Below are 26,563 nucleotides of genomic sequence, written 5' to 3' on the forward strand. Positions count from 1 at the left end.
GTTGTCTAAATGATGACGGAGGTTGTCTAAATGATGACGGAGGTTGTCTAAATGATGACGGAGGTTGTCCAAATGATGACGGAGGTGGTCTAAATGATGACGGAGGTTGTCCAAATGATGACGGAGGTGATCTAAATGATGACGGAGGTTGTCTAAACTAGAATAAAACAACAAACAGCAATACTAAAGATAAAACAAGTTTATTTCAATATAACCAGGTCACTATAGTCACTGTAACCATCACCGTAACTACATAACGAATGGGAGACCTTCACTAACTGTGATATTACACAAACCATCAGTGGTGTAGTGGACTATACCATTTGTGGATAGGGATGCTCAATGCATTTTCTACTTTTTGAAGAGAATAGGCTATTTTTTGTTTATCCAGGTAGGGTAGGCACGAAATGGACTAACAAACAAAATGATTAACAGTTATAGTAAATCTTGACGGATAGGTACAAAGTACTGTAATTGAAATGGTATTTCTTGCATAACTAAATGCTGTACAATCATTATGATCATTGCCTGAACGTTGACCAGCAAGGCACTTTCAATTAATGAATGAATGAATATTGCTTAACTAGAGCTTTTACCAATTTATTTTTAACGCCACAATAACAGGCTATTATCAAATCCGACAGCTAAATTAGAACAGGTATACTTTTTTCAAAATAGTATAAAACATTGACATACAAGAAGCCAAAAATCCATCATTGCTGACTGCTGTGCAACCATGCTATTTAATAACAGGTAAACCAAACCATGAATATTTATTTTATCAATCAATTAAAAGCCATGATAGGCTATATCCGACAGCTAAATTAGAATATTCAGCGATACGTCATCAAATATCGATGACATGATTGGTCCTTATTTCTAATGTACAAAATGTCCACTTAACTACAAATATGTTCAACACACTGTTTATAAATACCAAATAGATTCATTGAAAATAATAGCATGGATTTACTTTAATTGAATAAAATAATTTGAATTTTATTAATTATTGAATTTATTAAATTCATTAAACATAATCGGTGGTTAGTACGACTATTATATCACAACTAAATTATACTAATTAGTATCGTGTATAAATATTCATACCTAAAAAGTAATAAAAATACAGTAACCAAAATGATAAAAATGTCCTATTACAACTACTATAAATGCGTCTTAAATATGATAAAAATAAATAAACACCATATTTGGGACCCACAGTCACAAGAAAGAGCTTTAGAAATGAGGGATAAAGTGACCAATCACTACGCGTTGGGTCATCCAAATTGTGATTGGTTAACTCACTTGCGTTGCGCATATGTCGTGTTGTGGCAACCAAGCTTGGTTTTAACTATAAAGGCCGTAGACGCAACGCAAGCGAGCTGACCAATCACACGCGACTGTTCAAATAATCTATCGCTTGTGATTGGTCAAATCCCTTTGAGTTGTGTTACGTCCTTGCGTTCTAGTGGGAAGCTTTAAACACAACATATACACTTCATTTGGTCGCCAAAGGTGCACTGAACTACGGTAAGCACACACCATACACAATACAAATAGTATTTCCACAATTTAAAATTCTTGAAAATAAATACACATTAACTGTGTATGTATCAACATTATTTTAAAATTATTTTAATATTGATAAATATTTAATGCATATGATAATTAAACAAATGATAATTAATAATTGATACAATAATTATTACATGATTAACTTGATTAAAAACTATACATATTGTAACTAAATTATAGATAAGGAATTATAAGATACCACATGAAATTGAACTATTACTAACTTTTAATAATATGCATTAGCAGTTTTGGTTATTAAAAAAAATGTAGTTTCGTATTCAACATTCACACTAAATCTTGGTTCCCATTTGGACGTAACGTAACGACGTAAGCCCAACGTAAGCTAATTGACCAATGACAAGCCACAGTTCAAATAATCCATCGCGTCATGATTGGTCAACACTTGCATTGCACTTACGTTGCGTCCTAGTGGGAACCAAACTAACATTTAAAAATTCTCCTATTTAAGTGAATACCAATTGAGTGATCCTTAAATATTTATTGACTTAAGTAAAATAGTGTATTATCTCACTTAAGTGTGATTGGTAAATACGACCACAGTGGCCGTCGTACATATTTTACTAAATTTTATATATATTATCAATAATTTAAATTCACAGGTTAAAATATTTAATTACAAGTAGATTATTTCAGATATTTTTCACAATCATGGATGGTGTTTATAGAAAAATAGATTTATATATATTTTAGCTTGATTCAATGAAAATGTTTAAAATCAGAAAAAAAAGTGATTTATACATTTTTTAGCCCCAACACATTTTTACTACAAATAAATAGAAAACACTTAAAATCAGATTTTATCTGATTTTAAAAGAAATAATAGAAAGGAATGTAGACATTTTAAGTAAGAAAAGATGAAAAAACATTTATTAGTTTCAAATGATTCATTTTTTAGCTATTTAGCAAACAAAAAGGTATCACGTGAATGATGTCATGTGACATGATATGGTTGAGTAACTCATAAGTGTTTATGTGGAATGATAAACTTGAAAGACATTAAATGAGGTTACCGTCCAAATATGGAGAAAAAAGTACCCCAAAAATATTGTTTTAAAGAAAAATACTACAATAACATACACATACAAGGCATAAATCATTAAGTTCATAAAATTGAAAAGTCGTAGTAAAATTGGGGTTAGTCTTTTATGGGTTCTATTGTGCATTGATTAAAACAGAGTAGATTTTTAATTAAATATTAATAACACAAATAAATAATTAGTAAATTGCTTATTATTCAAAAGTAGTTAGATTTAAATTTGATACAAAATGTTAATTTATATATTTAATAAATACTGTATTATTATTATTTAGGATTAGAAAATAAATAGATAAAAAGATAGTAGTAGGTCGCTCGGCCTATCTGCAAGAAGTCGCGTGTTCGAGTCATAGATAGTGTTTATTTTTAAGATCATTCATACACTTTTCACATCGTCTAACAAAAACTATTTACACACACCAGGGCGACAACACCGGTGTTTTGCATGACGTGTGTCCGCACGGTGTGTTTGGAGTTTCGCTAGGCAGTATGAAAGGGGTACTATTACTGAGCTACAATCAATAACATTAAATATGTTTTTTTAACACTATAATTTGCTAGCTTGTTAATGTTCATAATATGAAAATACAATAACATAAATTAATAATAATAATAACACTTAAAGACTGGTGGTGTAAATGTTGAGCACGGAACAAGCATGATTCAGGTCTACAAAATGAAAAACATGTTATGATTTTACTGCAGTTACTACAGTAAGTAAATTTTGTTTACTCTTTAACTTGTTTTGTAATTATTTAGCAACTATGGGTAATCATACACAATGTTTATAGCCTTAACAAATTCTACATTAAAACATAATATGTAGTTACTGCAGTAACTGCAGTAGAATCATTTTTAAATGATCTCTAACTCAATTTCCTCTCCGAAGTGTCAGTAAAACATTTTTATAATGTAACATTTGGAAACTTATCGTTATATACAAGTAAAAAGATAAAAATTAAAAAGACTTCTCTTTTGATCCGAACCTAAACATTCCTTTATATACACATATGAATAAATTTGTGAAAAACTAACGCCATTGTCTTACAAATAAAATTTAAAATTACTTATACTTATACTATAGCAATCTGAGAAAACAGAGAACTTATAGTAACTCCTCATTTTCCATCTAATGGGAAAGAAATCCAAAATAAATTCACCATGGTAAAATATAAACTGGCACCAGGTACCTCTCATAGTACACAATATTTACTATAAATTTTTAGAAAAAGAATATGACATACTTTATTTTTCTGAATACTATTGTGTTACATCAGAGAAACACAAAGTAAAAAATCAATTTTTACGACTTTTTTTGGTCATTTGCTAAATACATAATTCAGAATCAAAATGCTCATGTAAGGATTACATTCCCATTTTACAAATCTTCTAAAGACTCTTTCGTTGTGATGACCACACTGACGTTGCCCTGTTTCGGATCTTGGCCTTTTCTACCGCGGTCTTTAAGTGGTGCAACATGGTGCTTGGCTTCTCCGCCGGACTGTGCCATAAAGATGGCCTGACCCATGAATGTGTCCTTCACAAGGTTATGATTCCAAATCTAAAAAAAAATTATTTTCTTTTGGTATTTTTCGCAGACTCTTAAAATTAAAACCTTTATCTAACCAACGTGTCTGCCATTGTTGCAACCAGAAGAAAAAACAAATGATAAAAGCATCCCTGGTTCCACAAACAGGCTGGCATTTATCAATCTTTGTGAAGTGAATAAATAAGGCTTTATTTGTCACACCAGTATTGTTTTTCTTATGGATTAAGACTTCATGGAAGATAAGAACATTTACACATATTTGCTTAGGTTATTTTGAAAACTGACTTAAGTAAAATCATTGACTTGAAATAAAGTTAAGATGCTTTGTTTGCTATATTTCATTCCAGTGGCTGTATTCACCAATCACACTTTAGTTAAATATTTTTCTTAAATATTAAGTTCACTTAACTCAATCAATATTTAAGTATTTCCCTTAAATTGTATTCACTTAGATAGGAGATCAATCAAGCTGACCAATCACACGCGACTGTTCAAATAATCTATCGCTTGTGATTGGTCAAATCCCTTTGAGTTGTGTTACGTCCTTGCGTTCTAGTGGGAAGCTTTAAACACAACATATACACTTCATTTGGTCGCCAAAGGTGCACTGAACTACGGTAAGCACACACCATACACTGTCTAAAACAAATAGTATTTCCACATTATTTTAAAATTATTTTAATATTGATAAATATTTAATGCATATGATAATTAAACAAATGATAATTAATAATTGATACAATAATTATTACATGATTAACTTGATTAAAAACTATAAATATTGTAACTAAATTATAGATAAGGAATTATAAGATACCACATGAAATTGAACTATTACTAACTTTTGATAATATGCATTAGCAGTTTTGGTTATTAAAAAAATGTAGTTTCGTATTCAACATTCACACTAAATCTTGGTTCCCATTTGGACGTAACGTAACGACGTAAGCCCAACGTAAGCTAATTGACCAATGACAAGCCACAGTTCAAATAATCCATCGCGTCATGATTGGTCAACACTTGCATTGCACTTACGTTGCGTCCTAGTGGGAACCAAACTAACATTTAAAAATTCTCCTATTTAAGTGAATACCAATTGAGTGATCCTTAAATATTTATTGACTTAAGTAAAATAGTGTATTATCTCACTTAAGTGTGATTGGTAAATACGACCACAGTGGCCGTCGTACATATTTTACTAAATTTTATATATATTATCAATAATTTAAATTCACAGGTTAAAATATTTAATTACAAGTAAATCATTTCAGATATTTTTCACAATCATGGATGGTGTTTATAGAAAAATAGATTTATATATATTTTAGCTTGATTCAATGAAAATGTTTAAAATCAGAAAAAAAAGTGATTTATACATTTTTTAGCCCCAACACATTTTTACTACAAATAAATAGAAAACACTTAAAATCAGATTTTATCTGATTTTAAAAGAAATAATAGAAAGGAATGTAGACATTTTAAGTAAGAAAAGATGAAAAAAACATTTATTAGTTTCAAATGATTCATTTTTTAGCTATTTAGCAAACAAAAAGGTATCACGTGAATGATGTCATGTGACATGATATGGTTGAGTAACTCATAAGTGTTTATGTGGAATGATAAACTTGAAAGACATTAAATGAGGTTACCGTCCAAATATGGAGAAAAAAGTACCCCAAAAATATTGTTTTAAAGAAAAATACTACAATAACATACACATACAAGGCATAAATCATTAAGTTCATAAAATTGAAAAGTCGTAGTAAAATTGGGGTTAGTCTTTTATGGGTTCTATTGTGCATTGATTAAAACAGAGTAGATTTTTAATTAAATATTAATAACACAAATAAATAATTAGTAAATTGCTTATTATTCAAAAGTAGTTAGATTTAAATTTGATACAAAATGTTAATTTATATATTTAATAAATACTGTATTATTATTATTTAGGATTAGAAAATAAATAGATAAAAAGATAGTATTAGATCGCTCGGCCTATCTGCAAGAAGTCGCGTGTTCGAGTCATAGATAGTGTTTATTTTTAAGATCATTCATACACTTTTCACATCGTCTAACAAAAACTATTTACACACACCAGGGCGACAACACCGGTGTTTTGCATGACGTGTGTCCGCATGGTGTGTTTGGAGTTTCGCTAGGCAGTATGAAAGGGGTACTATTACTGAGCTACAATCAATAACATTAAATATGTTTTTTTAACACTATAATTTGCTAGCTTGTTAATGTTCATAATATGAAAATACAATAACATAAATTAATAATAATAATAACACTTAAAGACTGGTGGTGTAAATGTTGAGCACGGAACAAGCATGACTCAGGTCTACAAAATGAAAAACATGTTATGATTTTACTGCAGTTACTACAGTAAGTAAATTTTGTTTACTCTTTAACTTGTTTTGTAATTATTTAGCAACTATGGGTAATCATACACAATGTTTATAGCCTTAACAAATTCTACATTAAAACATAATATGTAGTTACTGCAGTAACTGCAGTAGAATCATTTTTAAATGATCTCTAACTCAATTTCCTCTCCGAAGTGTCAGTAAAACATTTTTATAATGTAACATTTGGAAACTTATCGTTATATACAAGTAAAAAGATAAAAATTAAAAAGACTTCTCTTTTGATCCGAACCTAAACATTCCTTTATATACACATATGAATAAATTTGTGAAAAACTAACGCCATTGTCTTACAAATAAAATTTAAAATTACTTATACTTAAGCAATCTGAGAAAACAGAGAACTTATAGTAACTCCTCATTTTCCATCTAATGGGAAAGAAATCCAAAATAAATTCACCATGGTAAAATATAAACTGGCACCAGGTACCTCTCATAGTACACAATATTTACTATAAATTTTTAGAAAAAGAATATGACATACTTTATTTTTCTGAATACTATTGTGTTACATCAGAGAAACACAAAGTAAAAAATCAATTTTTACGACTTTTTTTGGTCATTTGCTAAATACATAATTCAGAATCAAAATGCTCATGTAAGGATTACATTCCCATTTTACAAATCTTCTAAAGACTCTTTCGTTGTGATGACCACACTGACGTTGCCCTGTTTCGGATCTTGGCCTTTTCTACCGCGGTCTTTAAGTGGTGCAACATGGTGCTTGGCTTCTCCGCCGGACTGTGCCATAAAGATGGCCTGACCCATGAATGTGTCCTTCACAAGGTTATGATTCCAAATCTAAAAAAATTATTTTCTTTTGATATTTTTCGCAGACTCTTAAAATTAAAACCTTTATCTAACCAACGTGTCTGCCATTGTTGCAACCAGAAGAAAAAACAAATGATAAAAGCATCCCTGGTTCCACAAACAGGCTGGCATTTATCAATCTTTGTGAAGTGAATAAATAAGGCTTTATTTGTCACACCAGTATTGTTTTTCTTATGGATTAAGACTTCATGGAAGATAAGAACATTTACACATATTTGCTTAGGTTATTTTGAAAACTGACTTAAGTAAAATCATTGACTTGAAATAAAGTTAAGATGCTTTGTTTGCTATATTTCATTCCAGTGGCTGTATTCACCAATCACACTTAAGTTAAATATTTTTCTTAAATATTAAGTTCACTTAACTCAATCAATATTTAAGTATTTCCCTTAAATTGTATTCACTTAGATAGGAGATTTTTTTAATTTTAAAGGCAATTGTTTCCCTTAGCCTAAGTGTGACTGTGATTATGAGGAGTGTGTTAAAAAATAGTGAATAGAAATTATATCCTTACCTCAACAATGATTGGCTTGTTAACGTTTACACGGTAGAAAATGGCACTGAAGTCCCATTCAGGGTTCAGGCTATCCTTCTTCTCCTCTGATCTGACCTTATGACCTTCACAGTTAATGTACACATATGGGTCAGCACCTATACAAAACAGAAGCAGGGTAAAGAGTTTAACCAGGTTATCATATCCAGATAATAAAGAGAATTTCTAAGTTTATAAGATAAAAATAGGATACTGCAGTAATTAAGTGTAAAGCTCTGTCTACACTACCAAACTTTATGTGACAAAAAAATGTGATGTGCCCATATATGGTCATGATGACATCATATCACTGCCATATTTGGGTACATCACACTTTTTCTTGTCAAACTAGACAGAGCAACAAACCCCATCCTATATACAACTAGAGAAATCTTTGGGTACAACAATAAACAACCATGTATACGTATATTTATTCCACATATGAAGTATACATATCGTGGAACTAACACCGCATTCTAACCACGAAATAATAAAAATAATTGAAACCCGAGAAAGCTAGGGTGAGTAAGCAGAGATGTTTATGTACACAACCATTTTGCATTGTTTCCTCTATCTCAAAATTAAGCATATTTATTGTATTTACCTCCTTTTAGATCTTGTTTCTCTAGATTACTGGCAGACAGGACTTGCACAGATGTCACTGCGCATGGGTACTTCTTAAGAGGGTTTGAACTCTTGGATGGAACAGACTTCTCAATTTGCCTATAAACAAATAAATAATCAATTAAATATTATCTAATTCAATATAAGTATACACATTTAGAACTTTATTGAAGACTTGCCATAGTGGGATCTTTTAAGTGCACACAAGCCAGATGTGTACACTGGACCTTACTGAATAATTCGTGTTTGATTCAATGACCGAGAAAATATTGCGAAGCGCTTAGAAGCTGTGAGCATTAGGCGCTATATTAGTCCGGTGGCAGGAGGGGGGAATCACCACCCGAAAGGGGACAAATTGCCATCCAACTTTTCTAGACCAGAATTTTCCGTAGATTACGAATATGGAAGGTAATCGATCAGGATAGGAAGCGTTTTCGAGATATAAGGGGTCAAAGTTCAAAATTGAACAATTACAACAATGTATTATGTATATGTATTATAACAAATTTATTGAAGCACAATTTGGTCTTTTATTACATGTTTATGATTATAAGTGTCTATTCAATCACCTTATGAAAAAAAATCCTTTGTAATTAAGGGTCAAATGTCAATATTGACCAATCATAGAACGTACCTATAAAACCAAATAAAAACTTATATTTAATAAAAATTGGATGTTTTCTCATCCTGTTAATCAATCATACGCAATGTAAAAGAGCGAATACATCATTTCATCAGTTGACATAAGGTCAATTTCATCAGTTGACATAAGGTCAAAGGTTAACATTTTAATACACGTATTAGTTAACAAAGAAATGCAAAGTTGTCCAAACTATGATATTGATGGTTTTACAAGTAATCAAATTATTTGATTAGTAAAGTTATGTTATTTCATTATAATTTTGATTAATATAATTATAATACTGTATTTAATCAAATCAGACTAGGAAGCGAATAGGAAGAGATAAGGGGTCAAAGTTCAAAATTGACCTATTATAACAATGTATTATATACATATGTATTATAACCAATTTATTGAAGTTCAATTTGGTCTTTTAATACATTTGTATGGTTATAGGTATCTATTCAGTCGCCTTATAAAACAAATACTTTTCAATTAAAGGTCAAATGTCAATATTGACCAATCACACAATTTGCATATAAACCCAAATAAAAACTAACATTTAAGACAAAATGTTATGTTTTATCATTCTGTTAAGACATCTATCAATCATACACAATCAAAAGAGCACATTTATCATTACACAAGTTGACATAGGTCAAAGGTCAACATTTGAACAAGTGATATACTAAATAATGCAAAGTTATTCAAACTATGAGATCGATGTTCATAAATGTAATCACGTTATTTGATCAGTGAAGTTATGGTATTTTTATATTTTTTCTAGTGCGCATTATTTTAAATGTATTAATATAATACTGTAAAATAAATAATACAATTATTAATATTATTAATATTATGACGGTTAAAATGTTATGATGTTAAAATGTTACGCTGACCTTCAATGATTTGCCACTATACAGTTGCATTTATTAGGGCTACAATATTCGGTTTTGGAAAATAAACTACTATTCATCAGAACCAGAGAATACCAATTCGTACAGGATAGGGCATAGGCAGATCCAGGTGGCCAAACTCAATCCACAACTCACTACACAGACAGACCACAATTTTTATATAGTACACAAAAGATTCTAAAATAGCCCATATGGATTTGCTCGAATGAACCCTCTAAGGACCCTTTTGGGATCTCTATGTGGTGTGCTACATAAGGCCCTGTATTAGAAATTAATATGGGGTAAATAGTTCATAGATGAACTATGGAATAAAACTAAAATGTTCACCCTCAATCTTTAAATAACATTTATGGATTTGCCAAAATTACCCCCCAAAGGCTGGTCCTCCATGGATTGACATTAAGCCCCATAATGGAAATATAAGGGGTGACAATGTGGGTTTATATAGACAGGCACATGGAATAAAGCTGCCTGTGCACTCTCGATCCTTAAGGAACCGATTTGGATTTTGCCTAAAATGAAACAACAGCAGGTCATCTATTTAGACCATTCTAAATGGATTTGCCAAAATGAACCAAGGGTAACTTCTGAATTCTGTATGAACCGTACATTCCGTTTATTGGAGATACATGGATACCTGATTGAAATTGCTCAAATGTTTCTGAAAGACATTGTACTGTATAGTAGTAGTATTCCCCTTCCACACCTCTTTGCATTAAATCTGCACGATAGGTTCTTTATGTACAGGATTTCAAAGCAATAATCACACTTGTATTTTTCAAGCAGTATAGTCTATTAGATTGAATAAAAATATCTATTATAAACAATTTGCCGTTAGAAATCTCTATGCCATGTCGTTATTTAGATGAGAAAAACAGGTCAAAGGTTAAAATTACAGAAAAATAGTGTTTCAGTCACTTTTTGAAAAAAATGTTGCATTATGGCAAGTATAAACATATATATATATACAATTTGATACCAAAATTGGCTCCTTACGACAAATATTTATTAAATTATGTTTTTATAACCTTATTCAATTATGTCAAAGGTTAATAACCACACTTCCGGTCATTTTCAAGCAATATCATCTGTTACACTGAATATAAATGTATATTTTGGGAACAATTTGCTCCTATTTTTTTTATTTCGCGGAACTAGGGTGGCAAATGGTAAGGTAGGTCAAGGGTGATCGATCCATACCAAAATATTTTGAAAAAATTAAGTAGGTCAAGTGTTATAACGTTCGTAAAGCCAGTTACTTATTCGCCGTAGAGGGAGTAAATGCAAAAAAGTTCGCGGAACTGGGGTGGCAAATGGTAAAGTAGGTCAAGGGTGATCGATCCGTTTGTAAAGCCAGTTACTTATTCGCCGTAGAGGCCGTAGATGCAAAAAAGTTCGCGGAACTAGGGTGGCAAATGGTAAAGTAGGTCAAGGGTGATCGATTCATACCAAAATATTTTGAAAAAATTAAGTAGGTGAAGTGTTATAACGTTCGTAAAACCAGTTACTTATTCGCCGTAGAGGGCGTGGGTGCAAAAAAGTTCGCGGAACTAGGGTGGCAAATGGTAAAGTAGGTCAAGGGTGATCGATCCATACCAAAATATTTTGAAAAAATTAAGTAGGTGAAGTGTTATAACGTTCGTAAAGCCAGTTACTTATTCGCCGTAGAGGGCGTGGGTGCAAAAAAGTTCGCGGAACTGGGGTAGCAAATAGTAAAGTAGGTCAGGGGTGATCGATTCATACCAAAATATTTTGAAAAAATTAAGTTGGTGAAGTGTTATAACGTTCGTAAAGCCAGTTACTTATTCGCCGTAGAGGGCGTGGGTGCAAAAAAGTTCGCGGAACTAGGGTGGCAAATGGTAAAGTAGGTCAAGGGTGATCGATTCATGCCAAAATATTTTGAAAAAATTAAGTAGGTGAAGTGTTATAACGTTCGTAAAGCCAGTTACTTATTCGCCGTAGAGGGCGTGGGTGCAAAAAAGTTCGCGGAACTAGGGTGGCAAATGGTAAAGTAGGTCAAGGGTGATCGATTCATACCAAAATATTTTGAAAAAATTAAGTAGTTCAAGTGTTATAACGTTCGTAAAGCCAGTTACTTATTCGCCGTAGAGGGCGTAGATGCAAAAAAGTTCGCGGAACTAGGGTGGCAAATGGAAAGTAGGTCAAGGGTGATCGATTCATACCAAAATATTTTGAAAAAATTAAGTAGGTCAAGTGTTATAACGATCGTAAAGCCAGTTACTTATTCGCCGTAGAGGGCGTAGATGCAAAAAAGTTCGCGGAACTGGGGTGGCAAATGGTAAAGTAGGTCAAATGTGATCGATTTATACCAAAATATTTTGAAAAAATTAAGTAGGTCAAGTGTTATAACGTTCGTAAATCCAGTTACTTATTCGTCGTAGAGGGCGTAGATGCAAACAAGTTCGCGGAACTGGGGTGGCAAATGGTGAAGTAGTTCAAGTGTGATCGATCCATGCCAAAATATTTTGATAAAATTAAGTAGGTCAAGTGTTATAACGTTCGTAAAGACAGTTACTTATTCGCCGTAGAGGTCGTAGATGCACAAAAGTTCGCGGAACTAGGGTGGAAAATGGTAGAGTAGGTCAAGGGTCATCGATCTATACCAAAATATTTTGAAAATATTAAGTATGTCAAGTGTTATAACGTTCTTAAAAGCTAGTTACTTATTCGCCGTAGAGGGCGTAAATGCATAAAATGTTATTGAACTTTGACCGGAAGAAGTAAAGGAGGTCAAGCCTAACATGTTGATGCAATGTTTATGCTTGTTCTTGTTAGTTTTTACTGAGACAACAATTTGATTGTTGTCTCAGCTACAATTATAGGTAAGTTTCTTATTACACTTATCTCTAATTAATCAAGCACAAATTACTCAATGTTAAATAATACAATAACATTATACCTGCAATATCTTGTATTTGTAGGGCTAACTTCTCTAGTAAATCTAGGACTATTCAGTTCACTAGGCCTAGGCCTAGTATATGTTTAAGTTTAGTCGATAGTGGTAGCGGCTAATTAAAGTTCAGTTATGCAACCGCAAGATGGAGAGTGACAGGTCAAATGTGGAGTGACTGCCTATATGGTTTTCCTATCCACTGTTATTTCAGCATTGTTTTGTCGATGTGAACAAAAAACACCACGAAGTAATAAATAGTTATACTGTACCCTGGACTGGTTGCCTTTTTACAAATTTATTTGTGATTACTGTATTTCTCCTTTTCCCATAATGGTAGTTACTGAAAAAGAGTTTTTTTCCCTAATCTTAGGAATGATGTTTCGGTCCAGTTTATTAAGAGTATTGAGGTATTCAAATACATGTTCAGTATTTCAACAGAACTATAGGGAAAGTTTGCAGAACAAATTCCGTCCACTTGACAATGTCCTGAATCGATACACATCAGTAAGAGATAATGCATCTGCGATCAACCAGAATGTTGCTGGATTCAAGGTTGATAAAAGCACGGACATTATTAGTGTGCAATTTTCAGACAATACAGAGACTCGTTATCCATTTGTCTGGTTAAGAGATAATTGTCGTTGCTCAAAATGCCACGACAAGTCATCTGTGCACAGAATCCAGCTGCTGGAGAACCTTGACATTGATGTCCATCCAATAAAGACTGAGATGCACATTGATGGTCATTCGATTATTGTGAAGTGGTCAGATGATCACAAGAGTGAATACCCAGTAAACTGGTTAAAAGATGTCAAATTCCCTGCGGCACAAGATTTGATTGATAACATTGATGTGAAATACTGGGGTTCAGAGATGACCAAAGAAAAGATGCCAAGATTCTCTTTTCATGATGTTATGTCAGACGAATCTTGTTTATATTCTTGGCTTGCCAGTCTCCATATGTACGGTTTCAGTATATTAGATAATTTGGGGGATAACGACAAGAACCTGTTCAGATTGGCAGAAAAAGTTTCATATCCACGACAGACATGTTATGGGTGAGAAAATATACTTTGAATTTTGCTTATTGTAATCATTTTCGTTGTGTAGTATCATTTGTCAGGAAATCGAATTAGCATAGGTCACAATGGGTGGAGATAAGGTCACAAGGGGTGGAGATAAGGGAACGTCTGTGATGGCCCCTGGATGGCCAGGGTACTGTACATGCTGTTGACATAATTTTGCTGTAGATAACAAATATTTGCACATGTTGAAGCTTTGTTTGTCTCTAACAGAAAATAACTGCTGTAATTTAAGCCTTGTTTTTTCTTTTCATTCCAGTGAAGATTTTGTGGTAAAATCAAACCCAGACCCCACCAACTTAGCATACACGTCATATAGACTTTGTCTTCACACAGATCTTCCATTTTATAAGTATGAACCTGGTGTAAGTATTGGAAGTAGAGTGAAATATTCTCTCCATTCAACAAATACAAAACATTCCTTTATTTGTTTCATAACACACCTACTTTTATTCAATTCATACATTGTAAATCCTTGACGAATGCAAGGCCGGGAAACTAGGCCATTATCTATTTTCTATCATTAATTGAGTGTTTTTTTTCCTTCTAGATTCAAATATTACATTGTATTCAAAGCAGTGAACATGGTGGATCAAACGAGTTTGCAGATGGCTTCAAAGTGGCTGACGACATACAACAAAAAGATCCAGACATTTATGACATTCTAAGCAGCGTCCACATTAATTTCGTTGATGAAGGAAAAGATGAGGTATCAAACACACCCTATGTTTTATCTGATTGGAAACCCATTATTAGGTTTGTATACATTGTATTGTTTTAATTGGAGGCCAAAATATTTTTAAGCTAAAAATGTTGGTAAATTCATTGTTAATGTACTGTTTTCCCATAAATTTTCTCCAAGTTTTGTAATCAGCTGTATCTATTATATAATTAATTGATTTTAATTGCAGTTTAGATGGAAGAGGTCGAATTAAACAGGTCAATTTTAATAATCATGTGCGTGGTGTCCAAATGAGTGTAGGCCCTGAAGATGTGAAGAAGGTGTACCATGCATTGGCAACCTTCAATTCAGCTTTATACCAGAAAGATAACTTTACATCATTTAAATTAAAAGAAGGTTAGTTCCTGTATCATTACGAAAAATGTATGTTACATTAATTTAATATTTTTTGTCGTAAATTTTTTTGCTATTTTTCAAGAGTCCCACTCCTGATCTCCTGTCAGTTAGTAGGAAGCTTTTGATTTTCGACGACTGACGACCAAGCTGACGGATCCAGCATTATAGATTAAGGGGCGGGGGGGCTAAATTTTTCATAAATGATAAAAAACGATCAGGTTGCAGAAAAATAAAAATATTCATTATTTTATTTTTAAAAAAAAGTTAAAATAAAGCCTGTTTAGCCCCCGCCTAAATCCGCGCCTGATGTGTTTCTTCGCTCGGCACAGGTTTGATGATTTATTGGTCCAGACAATGACCGACTACACATCGATTGACCTGACCTAGGTTGGTTGTCGCAAATTGAAAGCTAGTATTATGGACCTAACTGTTCCTTTCCAGTTAATTCTATCCGACATGATAGGAGACAATATATTTCTTTGTGTTAATGGAGAATTATAATGAATTTGGGGTTCAAATACACTTTTTTACTATAATGTGAAAAGCAAAAAAATGACTTTCTTACGTTTATTTGGTACGTTTATTTGGTATTTTGCAGGTGAAGCTGCTTGTTTTAACAACACCCGGGTTCTCCACGGTCGGTCTGCTTTTACAGTTCCACCAGGAAGCCAAAATCCACGACACCTTCAAGGAATATACATTGACTGGGATGTAATTTATGCACGAATGAGAGCTATTGCTGCAGAGAAAAAGAAATGAATTTTCATAAATATTATATAATACATATATTTTATTATATTAATTTTTAATAATTCGTTATTATAATATATATTATAGTATTAAAGTATATCATCAATAAACATTTATTTCGACTGAGAAAAGTATTTCATTTTGTTTACATAATATGAGAAGAAGTACATTAGTACTTGTCACGAGATGACCCTACAAACAAACGTTTTTTTATAAATAAATAAATAATAAATAACACAGAAAAGACAAGTACAGTAAAATTACACAGAAAATGTGCAAAAAATATCAGAGCCTAAGTATCAGTTTGAATACAAATAAATATAATGTTTCTTAATGTTCTTGCAAGAGAAATACTATTTTTTATGTAATGTGGACATCAATGTCTTCTTCTATAAGTGAAAAAAAAACTCAAGAAAGCATTCATGTGTACAGTACAGGCAATCCAAAATTAGTGAGATAACAAAAGAAGGCAGTATTATACATTTATCAAATATACATGTAAAATTATTCTACTGCAGTTGAAGAAACTACATCATTAACAATATTATGCAATTATTTCTCAACAGTGAGAACCACAAATAATATTACTAATAATTTCTGGGATTACTAGACTTTTGAGTACAAGAGCATGATGTATTGGATGTTTTTATGGTAACTTTACTGAAAATGATAAGAAAAATATTGAGAGACCACGTAAAATTGCACAACGTATTATTAAAGCTGATCGCCTTGTTCATTTATCTATGAAAAGAGTATTTTAAAAAAAGTAAACAATATTATGAAAGACCCCACTCATCCGTTACATTACTGTTATAACTTAAATAGATCAGGTATTAGGCTACGACCTCCAAGAGCAAATCTTTGTAGAACTAGAAAATCCTTCGTTGTAAATAGCATTCATATTTTTAATTCTAATGTAAGACGATAATGCAATTTTTAAATAGTTTTACATTTTTAACAGTATTTTTAACTTTTTATCTTGTATTTTTAATCTGTTATAATACTGCACATTTTAAATTGTTGCAATATTGTTGTTTTTAATCTACCAAGCAAAGTGAATTTCCATTTTTATGGACAAATAAAATTTCTTGAATCTTGAATCTTGAATGTCACACAGAGAGGACCAGTGTTCCACAGACCAAGATCCTTTTTTTTTTAATATTTTAAAAATATGATACTTGTTGACTTTTGATATTCTTTTTTCTCATAAATTTCAGAGTATACAGTACAAGCTCATTTCGAGTTTTTATGTGTTTCCTTTTTATCTACATATTTTAAAATAAAAGCTGGCTTATATAATAGCCGATTCACAAATAGAAAAATCTTTCAAAATGTAATTTTGAACAAATTGTTACTTTGGTATGAACTTTTTTTTTAACCATATTTAATGAGGGCGAATCCATCCAGCAATTGCTGATCATTAGGGACCCTCAGAGGTTCACAAGACAAACATATACACAAAATGCTCTACATAAGCAAAGTCTTATTACAAGTCTTTGGGAGTGGAGTTGTAATTTTGTCCTTAGAAAAAATCCTGACATGTGACAGGGCTTGAACCCTGGACTCATAGCCAAGCATCATAACCACCAAGTGTGAAAGCATTCACAAACATCGATGTAAAGTATTGGAACAAGACTGTAGCCTATCTAATCAACTGTACAAATATATTAATTTAAGAATTTTGAAAACAAAATTTAGCATGATTAAATTAAATTAAATGTTAACAGGATTTATAGCATGCTATGATAAAACTGTAGTCAAATTGACATAAATAGTAAATAACTGAAAATTAACTTTGGCATGATTAAAACAGAATTAAAATTGAATTAAATTAAATTACAGTGATGAATTTTGATTAATTGTTTGAGTTTATACTTTTCAGTATTTTTATGTGAACTATTAGAAAGTTTAAAGAACATCCATAATTTTGTTTTATAAAATCATTTGTTTATATTATTTTGATCAATTTTTATTTTAAATAAAATAAATAAATGTGCATGTTGTGGCCTGAGTTATTCAACCTAAACTTTGGATACAATAATGTTGTAGCGCGAGTCTCGTCGATTGGTCAAAAGTTTGCTCATCCGCGCGCCTAGTTAGTGCGCGTATTAAGCTGTTTCGGATTTTGTCCAATCAAGCACTTTGGATTTATTTCTATTACAAGATTAATAGCGCCCCCAATGTTCAGTTAAATATAGGGGGATCGTCGACGGATCTCATCATACAGATTCTGTTGTTTTGTTTTTTCTTTGTTTTAAAAAGGAATTTTCCGTATTTCTCCAAATGGAAGGATCAGAAAAAGTGTCTGCTACATCAAGTACAATGTGTATTCAAGCACCGACACAAATAACGTCGCCGCTTCTGAGACCTGCTGGTAAGTAGTAAACAAACAGTCAGTGCCATGTCTTTTTTGTTGGCCTCTCTCTAGGCCTAGCTATCTAGGAGGCCAAGCAAGGTCCTAGGCTAGGTCGTCCCCGGCGCGCTAGGCCTAGTAGGGTAGAGTAGGTTAGTAGGCGGCTAGGCCAGGCTACTCAAACTGCGGTCGGAATGATAGAGCACCCGGTATGCTAGTACTAGAAGTATGCTAATTCCTTATCGGTGAGCTCAACCATATGGCATGCGCCTTTTAAATATTTGTTTGGACTAGGCCTATTATAATTAATGAGGCCATACCATCAATCAATATCATATTATTATTAATTAATATTTTTATTAGGCCTACTACTCTAGCTTGGCTATTGTATTGGCACAACACTACTACTAGGCACAGTCAACCACTTCGATAGAAAAACTTTACAATGTCGTCAACACATTGCCAATCGAAAATAAATAAAAAATACATGTAGGGCCTATGGTGGTTTAACTTGCTTTTTGGCATTGTGAATAGGCACTTCCTATGGAAAGGTTATTTGCCTATGATTATTGGATTGTTGGAAAACCTGATGCAGTAATAATGCTAACCTAAAATTATACTAATAAATTAATAAATAATTTTTATATTATAAACCACTTTAATTGAAATAATGTTTCAGCAAACTCAAGAATTGTTCATTTACTACGGATTGTTTGTAGAATAGAATGGTTTTTAAAAGCCTCTTCTTCCTGTGCAGCGCATTTGATCAATTAATAATTTACCTTTGTTACCTTGGGTAGCACTTTACCATCTGTTTCATGAAATGTGGATCTTGATTGCTGGCATAGTAATAGTTATATAAAAGGATTCGGAATGAAGATTAACTTATTGTTACTTCAATGAATGCTTTTAATAATGAATAAAATAATAACAACAACTAAATGAAATTCTAATAATATTAACATTTAATCTTTTTAACAGACACACACAGGTGTATATTAAACTAATAAAAAATCACACACAATGGACATTTTTACAGTTAGTACAAATTATAAAAAAGGTTCATGAATTTGAAGGAGAAAAAGAAAAAAAGAATAATAAAAAACAGTATTTTACAATTTGCCAATTCATAGTTAAAATGTGTTAAAAATTAAATGAGCTCATAAAAACATAGTTTGCTACCAAAGTGGCCCTACTCAAAAGTATTTGGGTTTTATTGACATTATACAGTAAATTATTATATACAGTAAAACTTTGCAAATACAAGGTGACCCATCTCCAATTATTTGTTTTTTATTTTATTGTTTTGTTAATCCTGTTTTATTATTATTTTGTACAGCTTTGGGTGCCATAACATTAGAAGACTACCAACAACAGTACTGGCCGGTTCTTGATAGTGCAGTCCGTCAATTACTCGCTCACTCGGGAAATTACGTACCAATATCTTATGAACAAATGTACAGGTAAAATTTGTATTTAAGATAAGAAGACAGTAGCTACCAGTTACTACTGTAGTAGTAGTAGTGCCAGCTGGGTAGTAAACAGGGCAATGACATTGTCGGGGAATTACAGTAGATTAAATTAATATTGATTATTATACTGTAGCTATGTTATAATATATATATAAATCCAAAGGCAAATTACTGAAAAAATTACAATGCTGTGGGTATCAGTGGCTGGATCTCAATGGAGATACAAAAAAAAAGTGAAAAGCTAAATCAAAACGATAACGTAAAACAGCCAGAAAAGTTAGCAGAGCTTTCGGGCAACACTAGCCCTTCATCAGTGCAAGTGAAGGAATTATATAATATATATAATCTTTATTGTTTCAAATTAATTAATTAAATTTCAGTATATCACCGGGTGGTTTAGAATTAATGTTCTTTGCCTGATGTGTTTATTTATAAATATATAAATATATATATATTTTAGTTATCACAGAGGCACAGAAAAGATTCCCTATATGACAAAAAATGTCTTGTAAATCACATTTTTGTCATGGAAAAATAGTTTGACATCCAATATGAATTGGACCCAGAACCCTGGGTTTTGTAGACAAGCAACACAAGATACGAATAACTTTCAACTACTGTAGTTATTAAATATGTGTTTTTATATTTCAGTTGTGTTTACAAATGTGTTTGTCAACAACATTCGGAAAAAATGTATGATGATTTACTTGGCTTGATCAAGGAACATTTGACCTCGATTGTCTGTGAACTAAATGTACTTCATGTAAGTATTATTAACATAGGCTGTGTTTATACAACACCCTTCCTAGTTTACTTGCTTACTATGTATATGCGATGTACTTCACAGACGAAGGTCAATTCCCTAAACTGAGTCATTTAGGGGATGTTAACTGCCGTGTTATGAGCAGGAAGGTCAGTCACAGCCAAATGTATGCTGCTATGTTCTCATCTTTATTACATACAGAGGGCAACTTGTAGGCTACAGTATTTAAAAAAAGCTCTCCGCCTTTTCAAGTAGTTTATACAACGCGCCAACGTACAGTAGAACCATGCTGATTTAGCGTATAAACAGGCCGATAGAAATAACATTAAAATGGGTTTTTCGTTTCGTGGATTCATAATTGACAGACCGAGTGAATGACCTAGCACTTAAAACAACATGAATGCTATAACCTATAGCTACATTAAGCCGATTTTGTTTGCGCGAATCGAAAGCGTCGGCAACAAATTCTACTGTACAGGTAGTTCCTTGTGTTTTAATAGTTTGCATTGTTTACTTTTTACAAGGTGAAAAATTGCGCAACCAATCAAAGCTCAGGAAATGAACTATGACACTTTCATGAGCACTCATGCCAATCGAAAAGCTCAGCAGACACGTTATGAACATGAAAATCGCAGCTATTCGCTAATAGTAGTGGAAAGGGTAGCGCGACTTTTTTGATTTGCATGAACAAATTCACCTAGTGGAAAACTCTCTTTCTGTGACTCTGGTAGTAGAACAAGTCTGCTCAGATAAGGGCTATAAATCATACATCCAGTGTACATTGTTAGCTCTTGTGAATAAAACCTAGTACATCCTCTGAAATGAGCAGTATAGGTGATTACACTTGTGTACTAGTTCACACCAAAGTAACACTATATGTCTCATCAATATTTATTTACAGTGGCGTATCCAGGATTTTGAAGTTGGGGGGCCGGGAATTGCTAATTTGCCGACAAAATTAGTGTCATTATCTGTACATACACCTGATCAATATATGTTCTAGGATTGCATAGTCACATTGTCTTATATGGGATAACGATGCAAAATTAAAACCAAACCAACATTATCTGTTAGTATGTTGTATTCATATTAAAATAAAGAAAAAAATTAGGAAATCTGACTTGTAGTTTTCGAAATATACGGTCTAAAACATCGCCGAAAATTATCGTTTTTAGCCACGAAAGAAGTAAAACAATTTGCGGCCGCGCCTCAGTCGACAATTCTATTAACTACGCCATTTTTTGTTAAAATATTTACATATAATTACGTTTTTTAGTAATTTATTTTATATATCACCATTGGAAATATCAATAAAACATGTTATTAAATGCTTATAAAATATATAAAGTTGTTTACTTAACGGAATTTGGACAAATTCATTGCTCTAACTTTGTGTAGTAACGATCAGAGAGACCGTATGATCGACTTCATGGTACACGCGCGAGAGAAAACATTCCGCTGCGGGTGATTCGCATCCACCAATCAAATCAGCCAGAATCCAAAATCATTCAACCGTGAGCAATGCCAATCACGAGAAAGCTCAGCTTTGATTGGCTTACGATGACATCATATCACAATCACGGAATATTCTGTTCCAAAAATGAAATACATGGATATTTTTTATGGTATGTGTGCTTTTTTAAAAAAAAATTTGAATAATAAAGGCCTCATATCGAGAAAAAAAACCCGGTTTTTGGCACTTATAATAAATATATCTTAGAGAAAAAAGCACATGGCATGTGGAACTATATAATCTTAGCGTAGGAAGACATACAAATCCCTGGTCATGAGAGGCTCAACTGCAAAAACAAGGTTGAATATGGTAAGGTCACCGGACCGTTCAAAGACTTTTGAGTAAACAATCTAGCGCGTACGGCCGTACATACGTGCTAGATGATAAGATATTTTAACCACATTTTTTACGTGTTTGGTTAGATGTAATGAAAATAAAAAATAGTTGATTTGAAGGGAATGATATGTGTAAATAAACAAACACTCAAAAGAATTATGTTTACAGTTCAACTATTGTCAGAATAATAGTTTATCCTTATTTGCCTAACTTTATTTTTTTCCCTGCACCTTTGTTTGCCGACGGACGCGATGATGTGCCGACGGACACGAAATCAGGGGGGGCCCGGGCCCCCCGGCCCCCCCACTGGATACGCCACTGTTTATTTATTATAATTCCTTGCCATTTCACTTTGTTTTTCTAGCAATCCAATCCAGATTTTTTTCTTGAACATTTCTACCAAGCTATGCAAAATTACAATCATTCCTTAAAAGGCATAGTTCCAATTTTCAATTATATGGTAAGTCTAACTATTTTCTTTATAGTGACATTTGTATTTTAGCGCCTGCTATAGTTTCATAAAAACTCCTGATTTTTCATTTTTCCAAGGTCTGGGACAACGTTTTAATTTTGTGATTGAGAAAGTTCAGAGATTTTATAATGGAAATCATTGTAGTCACAGCAACCCATACATTACATTTAATTTGGACATGTACATGCTTTCTGCATTCTAATAATAGCTTAAATATGTAAAAATAGTTTTGAATAAAAGTGTTGTTCACCATATGGTGTTTTTGTTATGTCTCACAGAATAGGTTTTATGTTACTCACAAGTTGAATACAGATTTGCATTCAGAACTTACTAAGCTCTTTACAGTATATATAGCAGAAACACAGGCTTGTCATATTTTACGTAAGTTTTATTTTATTACAATACTACATCGACATCTTTGTCTTGTGAACAGGATTGCCTTTGTTGAAAAGGATAGTGAATTAATTGTTTATCCTTGTGAATTTGCATAAATACAGTATATAAAACCAAAGCAAACACTAATTAACATAAAGAAATATTTGTTTGAATATTAGTAATGTTTATGTTGTTGTTTAGGTTTACTAGACGAAGCTCAAGGGAGACCATTTGCAGTAAAGCCAGCCACTGCAGCTGGTATCATCAAAGGACTGTACTCATTAAATCCAGGTTTGTGGTTACAAAAATGTATACTTAAGCTCTGTCTACACTATCAAACTAGTTTGACAAAATAAATGTGATGTGCACAAATATGGACATCATCGTGTCCATATATGGGCATGTCAAATTTGTTTGTCACATTAAAGTTTGATAGTGTAGACAGAGCTTTAGTGTAACATAGTTGCACAAGGCACTTTTAGCATGAAAGTCTGTATGTTTAGTTAGTGGTAGGCTGTAGTGTTGAATCCAGGATTTTGGAAATGGTGAAATTAAGTACTGAACTTAACCTAATGTGCATCTTTTTCATTGTAGCATATGGGCTGTAGCAATGGATAATAAAATCATCATTATTAAGCTAGATCCATTTTAGGGTTACCAATTCAAGGGAAAAAATACTTGCATGTTTTTAAATGTTCATTTGTAAAGCTCTGTCTACACTACCAAACTTTATGTGACAAAAAATGTGATGTGTTCCCATATATGGAAACGATATCACTACCATATTTGGGCACATCACACTATTTGTCAAACTAGTTTGAACAGCTTAATACTAAATGACTATAGACAATTTCTTTTTATCAAATAAGAAGGTAACTACCATCTATATTAAATACTCGCATGTGTTTTATAGAATTTGCAACACTAAATCCAAGGTTGTTTGCGAAATACATTCCAAATGTGTTACCACCGACACGTATGGAAGACCTACCAATGTATGCTGAGGAGGCGCAGGTTATGCAACACAATTTACAAGAACAACAAGGTTTTTCAAGGTATTTGCAGCGTGCTGTTTTTACAATAGAAGTGATACTATTAAATATTTATATTTCTCGTTTCAAGCTGAGGTAGAGACCCCACCCTTATACCCTTTTCACATCTGCAAAGTGTAACAAGTTGTAACCAGGTTTGCATAGTGTGGATACTATTTTGTGGAAAATCCAAAAGAAAAACACACTGATAAGAGGCCTGTGTTTGTTCCGAGTTCTTACTGCGCGCGCATGTATTTCCTTGGTATTATACTGACCAATCATAGTAATTAAATAGCGCGCAACTCTGTTCTCCTTCCGAGATTTCTCAGGGTTCGCATATGCGTGTATGAAAACGTGTAATAAATCGGGAGATCAATCTTGGTTACAAGTTGTACAAATTTATGCAGAAAAGGGTATTAGATGCTACAGTAGAGTCATAAATTTTAATATGAATTGTTTTTATTATGAGTTTAAATTCTTAATTGTGTTTACAGATTACAACAGGATAGGAAAAGATCAAGTGAACAAGCTCTTTTAAGTAAGTTCCATCTTACAGTTTTAATAATCTTGATATTGTTAATAATCGACAAATTATCTAAAGCTGAATTTCCACTAGGCGAATTTGTTCGTCAGCTTATACGCATTTCAAATCCCTCTCTGCGACGAATTCTAGTTCCATTGTTTCTACTTTTTGCGAACCTGAATCAGATCTACAGTATGACGCTGTGGAAAGTGTAATGCAATATTTTTCTATGCGAAACATTGTTTTCGTGTGAACAAATTCGTTTAGTGGAAATTTGGATTAATTTTCCCAAATTCTTCCAAAATATGTTGCATTGTTTTTCTTATTTTTTGATTGGCTCTGGTGGTGAAGTGGCGGACCAAGAGGATAACTTTAATTTAATTAAATCCTGAAAGTGTCAAAACATTTTGTAAATACACTGTATTGCTTAAAAAATGAATTTCTAATTAACAGGTAAATTTTAATGTTTTTAGATTCTGCAATTACGCAGGACAATACTTGAAAGAAATGCGGATGAGGTCACCTAGATTCGCAGGCCGATGATCACCTCAAACCATGTTATATTACTAACCAAAGAGAAATGATTCATGTTGAGTTGGTCTTTCATTTTAATTTAAGACGCAAAGACCACAGGAATCAACAATGATTAACAAGTAACAATCAGTGGTTATATTTTGAAGGGGTGTACAAGATGTGGGAGTAAGATAATATATTTTGCAGTTTAAAATTTAAAACTTAAAAGTCTATATATAATTTATTATATAGATTCGGGACATTTTCTCCATGTATGAATTTATATAAAGGTTTATAATAGTGAAATTTGTCAGATGTTTTGCCCTACACAGACGTAAATTATATATAAATTAATTATACACAATATTTCTTAGCAGAATTGTAGTGAAAATGATTACAATACAACCATGAAATGATTATATTGTCACTTTTTAATTGGTGTAGTATTAACGTTTGCCCATATTTTTAGATAAATTAATGGTTAATTAATTAATATTTTGATAACTGAATTAAAAATGTAAAAAAATACTCATTTCTCACTGAATTTCGTATTAGTGTAAGAATGCCAGGAATAAATTATTATTAATATCCTTTTGAATTCAACTATAAATTTTAACCAGAGAGTTTAGGGTTCAGTAAGCCCCTGCTATTAAGAAAAATGTATTGTGTGTAATTACTTTTTATGTACAATTGTAGTACATATTATCCTTTTAAAACTGCCATTTATAAAAAATCTTGTGGTCGAAAAATGTATACACACAATTACCAAATGTAATCGGTGTTTAAAACTTCGGCTGAAAAAAAAAAACATTGCTGTCTTCCTATATGGTTTGTGCTATTGAGACTTATTTGAAAAACAAAAACAAAAACCAATTGGCTGGTCCAGAATCACAATGTGCTTTCCTTGCCTATAATCTACTTTTAAATTCCTTTTGTTATGTTATTTATTATTATATTGATACAAGATTTCGTCTCAGGCTGAATGCACGAACATTATTGTGTGTTGAAGGCAACTTTTTAATCCTGGGTTCTTTGCAGATAGAGTAATGATAATAATTAGTTTAGCCATGGAGGTGGTTTATCTAACCACTGTGTGAATCCACGAAGCAATACAAGATGTATATATTTTTACCAGGAATACAATGATCTGTTTAAGACTAAAATCAAATAGGAAACCATTAGTGTGCAAATTAGCTGATAAAAGAAAGAAAATAAAAATGATTACTAAAAACACTCCGTTATCTATAGGACT

The 26,563-nt window shown here is 32.3% G+C and overlaps 3 protein-coding genes across 4 annotated transcripts; 2 read left to right on the plus strand and 1 right to left on the minus strand.

Annotated features, from left to right (window-relative positions):
• Positions 1-6,970: 6,970 nt before the first annotated feature.
• On the minus strand, positions 6,971-8,894 carry LOC144838155 (calpain-5-like). Its single transcript, XM_078693516.1, has 4 exons — positions 8,830-8,894; positions 8,578-8,696; positions 7,956-8,092; positions 6,971-7,411 (listed from the first exon to the last, which is right to left on the minus strand). The coding sequence occupies exons 1-4, from the start codon at positions 8,892-8,894 to the stop codon at positions 7,229-7,231; spliced, it is 504 nt and encodes a 167-aa protein (XP_078549642.1). The 3' UTR covers positions 6,971-7,228.
• A 3,976-nt stretch (positions 8,895-12,870) lies between these two features.
• LOC144837171 (gamma-butyrobetaine dioxygenase-like) lies at positions 12,871-16,398 on the plus strand. 2 transcript variants are annotated; one of them, XM_078692186.1, is made up of 7 exons: positions 12,871-12,979; positions 13,421-14,108; positions 14,392-14,497; positions 14,683-14,888; positions 15,044-15,210; positions 15,809-15,999; positions 16,380-16,398. In XM_078692186.1, the coding sequence occupies exons 2-6, from the start codon at positions 13,423-13,425 to the stop codon at positions 15,967-15,969; spliced, it is 1,326 nt and encodes a 441-aa protein (XP_078548312.1). In that variant the 5' UTR covers positions 12,871-12,979; positions 13,421-13,422; the 3' UTR covers positions 15,970-15,999; positions 16,380-16,398. The 2 variants fall into 2 exon arrangements, with proteins under 2 accessions (XP_078548312.1, XP_078548311.1); XM_078692185.1 differs by lacking the exon at positions 16,380-16,398 and having other exon boundaries at positions 15,809-16,085.
• Positions 16,399-18,171: 1,773 nt separating this feature from the next.
• Positions 18,172-26,547, plus strand: LOC144837247 (CDK2-associated and cullin domain-containing protein 1-like). The gene is made up of 9 exons (XM_078692282.1): positions 18,172-18,334; positions 19,653-19,776; positions 20,437-20,548; positions 22,762-22,857; positions 23,148-23,250; positions 23,446-23,535; positions 24,158-24,299; positions 24,770-24,813; positions 25,272-26,547. Exons 1-9 carry the CDS (start codon positions 18,244-18,246, stop codon positions 25,298-25,300), a joined length of 831 nt encoding a protein of 276 aa, XP_078548408.1. The 5' UTR covers positions 18,172-18,243; the 3' UTR covers positions 25,301-26,547.
• Positions 26,548-26,563: the final 16 nt, after the last annotated feature.

The sequence above is a fragment of the Antedon bifida genome, chromosome 3 (genome assembly GCF_963402885.1).
Source record: "Antedon bifida chromosome 3, ecAntBifi1.1, whole genome shotgun sequence".
NCBI classification, from domain to species: domain Eukaryota; kingdom Metazoa; phylum Echinodermata; class Crinoidea; order Comatulida; family Antedonidae; genus Antedon; species Antedon bifida.